The 2053-nt window shown below is 41.5% G+C and overlaps 1 protein-coding gene across 1 annotated transcript in view; it reads left to right on the forward strand.

Moving 5' to 3' along the window:
* The window catches only part of LOC110446572 (transforming growth factor beta receptor type 3-like), a 34368-nt gene that overhangs the window by 6488 nt on the left and 25827 nt on the right, over positions 1-2053 (forward strand). Inside the window, exon 2 of the mRNA XM_021491779.1 lies at positions 1080-1203. Within this exon, the coding sequence (XP_021347454.1) occupies positions 1080-1203 (124 nt within the window). The remainder of the gene's footprint in view (positions 1-1079; positions 1204-2053) is intronic.

Below are 2053 nucleotides of genomic sequence, written 5' to 3' on the forward strand. Positions count from 1 at the left end.
TAGTCTGTCAGAAGCAGGTAGCTAATTGTTAGGTCATGTTAACTTGCTCCCTTGTATAGCTCTATCAATGAGTAAGTAACAGTTGAATCAGGTAAATTTTACCCCCTTGTATAGATCTGTCAGTAAAGATATTACTCACTATTAGATCAGGTGAACTTACTCCTTTGTTTGTCAAGAAAATAAAGGGAAAGGCAATCCTTGTGCTGTATGGAGTGATCAGTCAATGTACCAGTGAAGGAATCCAGGGTGGATATAGGTATTCTAGTAGAGCTCCATCAATGGAAGGTAAACACCCCTTGTCTGTCTGTGAAGGTATTACTCACTGTTGGATCAAGTAAACTTACTCCCTTGTCCGTCAGTGAAGGTATTACTCACTATTGGATCAAGTAAACCTACTCCTTTGTCTGTTAGTGAAGGTAACTCACTATTAGTTACGGGCAAATTGGTCGAGTTGTAAGCAGGCGGCTGGGGTTCGATCCCCAAAGTCTTTGTATGCATGGATATTCAGAGAAAGTGTTTTTCTCCTGCCCACACAACTCCAACAATCCAGATGGAGCCTAAATTGGTCTAGGGTGGATGTTGCGGTATCTGTGCTGTAGCATTTAAGTGAGGTGGCACTATAAATGATGCCGTTGGAAGCACGTCCCACTACAAACAGAACACAATACATTTCCAGCACACACACATGCATACACACATTGGGAGATATTAGCCAGGCAGCATAGGACTAGTAGTTAGCGCCTGATAAGGCATCTCCTGCGAATCCTTAAAATTGTATTTAATTTATGTATATGCTAATTGTATTAATTGTATATTTGTACTGTAAAGCGCTTTAGAGTGCCTAATATTAGCTAGATAGGATGCTATATCAAATGCTGTATATTTATTTATTTATTAGGTCAGGAACAGAAATAGCATATGATGGTTTCGCTACATTGGTACAACACAATTAGCATCAGGCTCAGTAAGATCACTCTTGGTCCTTACTTACTGTACCATGATTAAGATAAAATGAAAAAGGAATAAGTTGATGGGAAGTTAATAACAATGTGCGATTATCTATTAATTAACTCTTTCAGTGCCAAATGCCTTGAGTGTATGTGAGATCCGAGATGACCAGCCACTTAATGCAGTAGCTCGGATTGAGCAGCCCCAGTTCCTGTCTGGTTGTAGTACGAATGGTGCTATGGACTCAAAATCTAGGTAACTATACTGTTTTTACATACAACCTAGGTCAATATAAAAATAGAAGCCTTATGTAACTCACTATCAATCTCAGTATCAAACAGAAATCTTAATAACTCACTATCTAGGTCACTATAAAACAGAAATTTTAACAACTCACTTGCTATTTCATTATTAGCTCACCTGGTCCAAAGGACCAAGGTGAGCTTATGCCATACTGTGGCGTCCGTCGTCCGTCGTCCGTACGTCAACAATTTCTTTAAACAACTTCTTCTTCTTAACCACTGGTTGGAATTTAACTAAATTTGACTGGAAGCATCCTTAGGTTGTGGGGATTCAAAATTGTACAAATAATGGGGCTGACCCCCCAGGGGGCTGAGGGGCGGGGCCAAAAGGGGGCAATTTGCTCATATTGCTTTAAGCGACTTCTTCTCTGGAACTAAGAAGTTGATATCAACAATATTTGATTGGAAGCATCCCTAGGTGGTGGTGATTAAAAATTGTACAAATGGTGGGGCTGACTCCCCAGGGGGCTTTGGGGCGGGGCCAAAAGGGGTCAATTTGCTCATATTGCTTTAAGCGACTTCTCCTCTGGAACTAAGTAGTGGATGTCAACCATATTTGCCTGGAAGCATCCCTATGTGGTGGTGATTAAAAATTGTACAAATGGTGGGGCTGACTCCACAGGGGGCTTAGGGGCGGGGCCAAAAGGGGGCAATTTGGCTATATTGCTACAAAAGACTTCTTCTGTAGAACTGTGCACTGGATATCAATCATATTTGATCAAAAGCATTCCTGGGAGGCAGGGATTTAAAATTGTACAAATGGTGTGGCTGACCCCCCAGGGGGCTGAGGGGCAGGGCCAAAA

The sequence above is a fragment of the Mizuhopecten yessoensis genome, unplaced genomic scaffold, assembly GCF_002113885.1.
Source record: "Mizuhopecten yessoensis strain PY_sf001 unplaced genomic scaffold, ASM211388v2 scaffold2803, whole genome shotgun sequence".
Classification (NCBI taxonomy): Eukaryota; Metazoa; Mollusca; class Bivalvia; order Pectinida; family Pectinidae; genus Mizuhopecten; species Mizuhopecten yessoensis.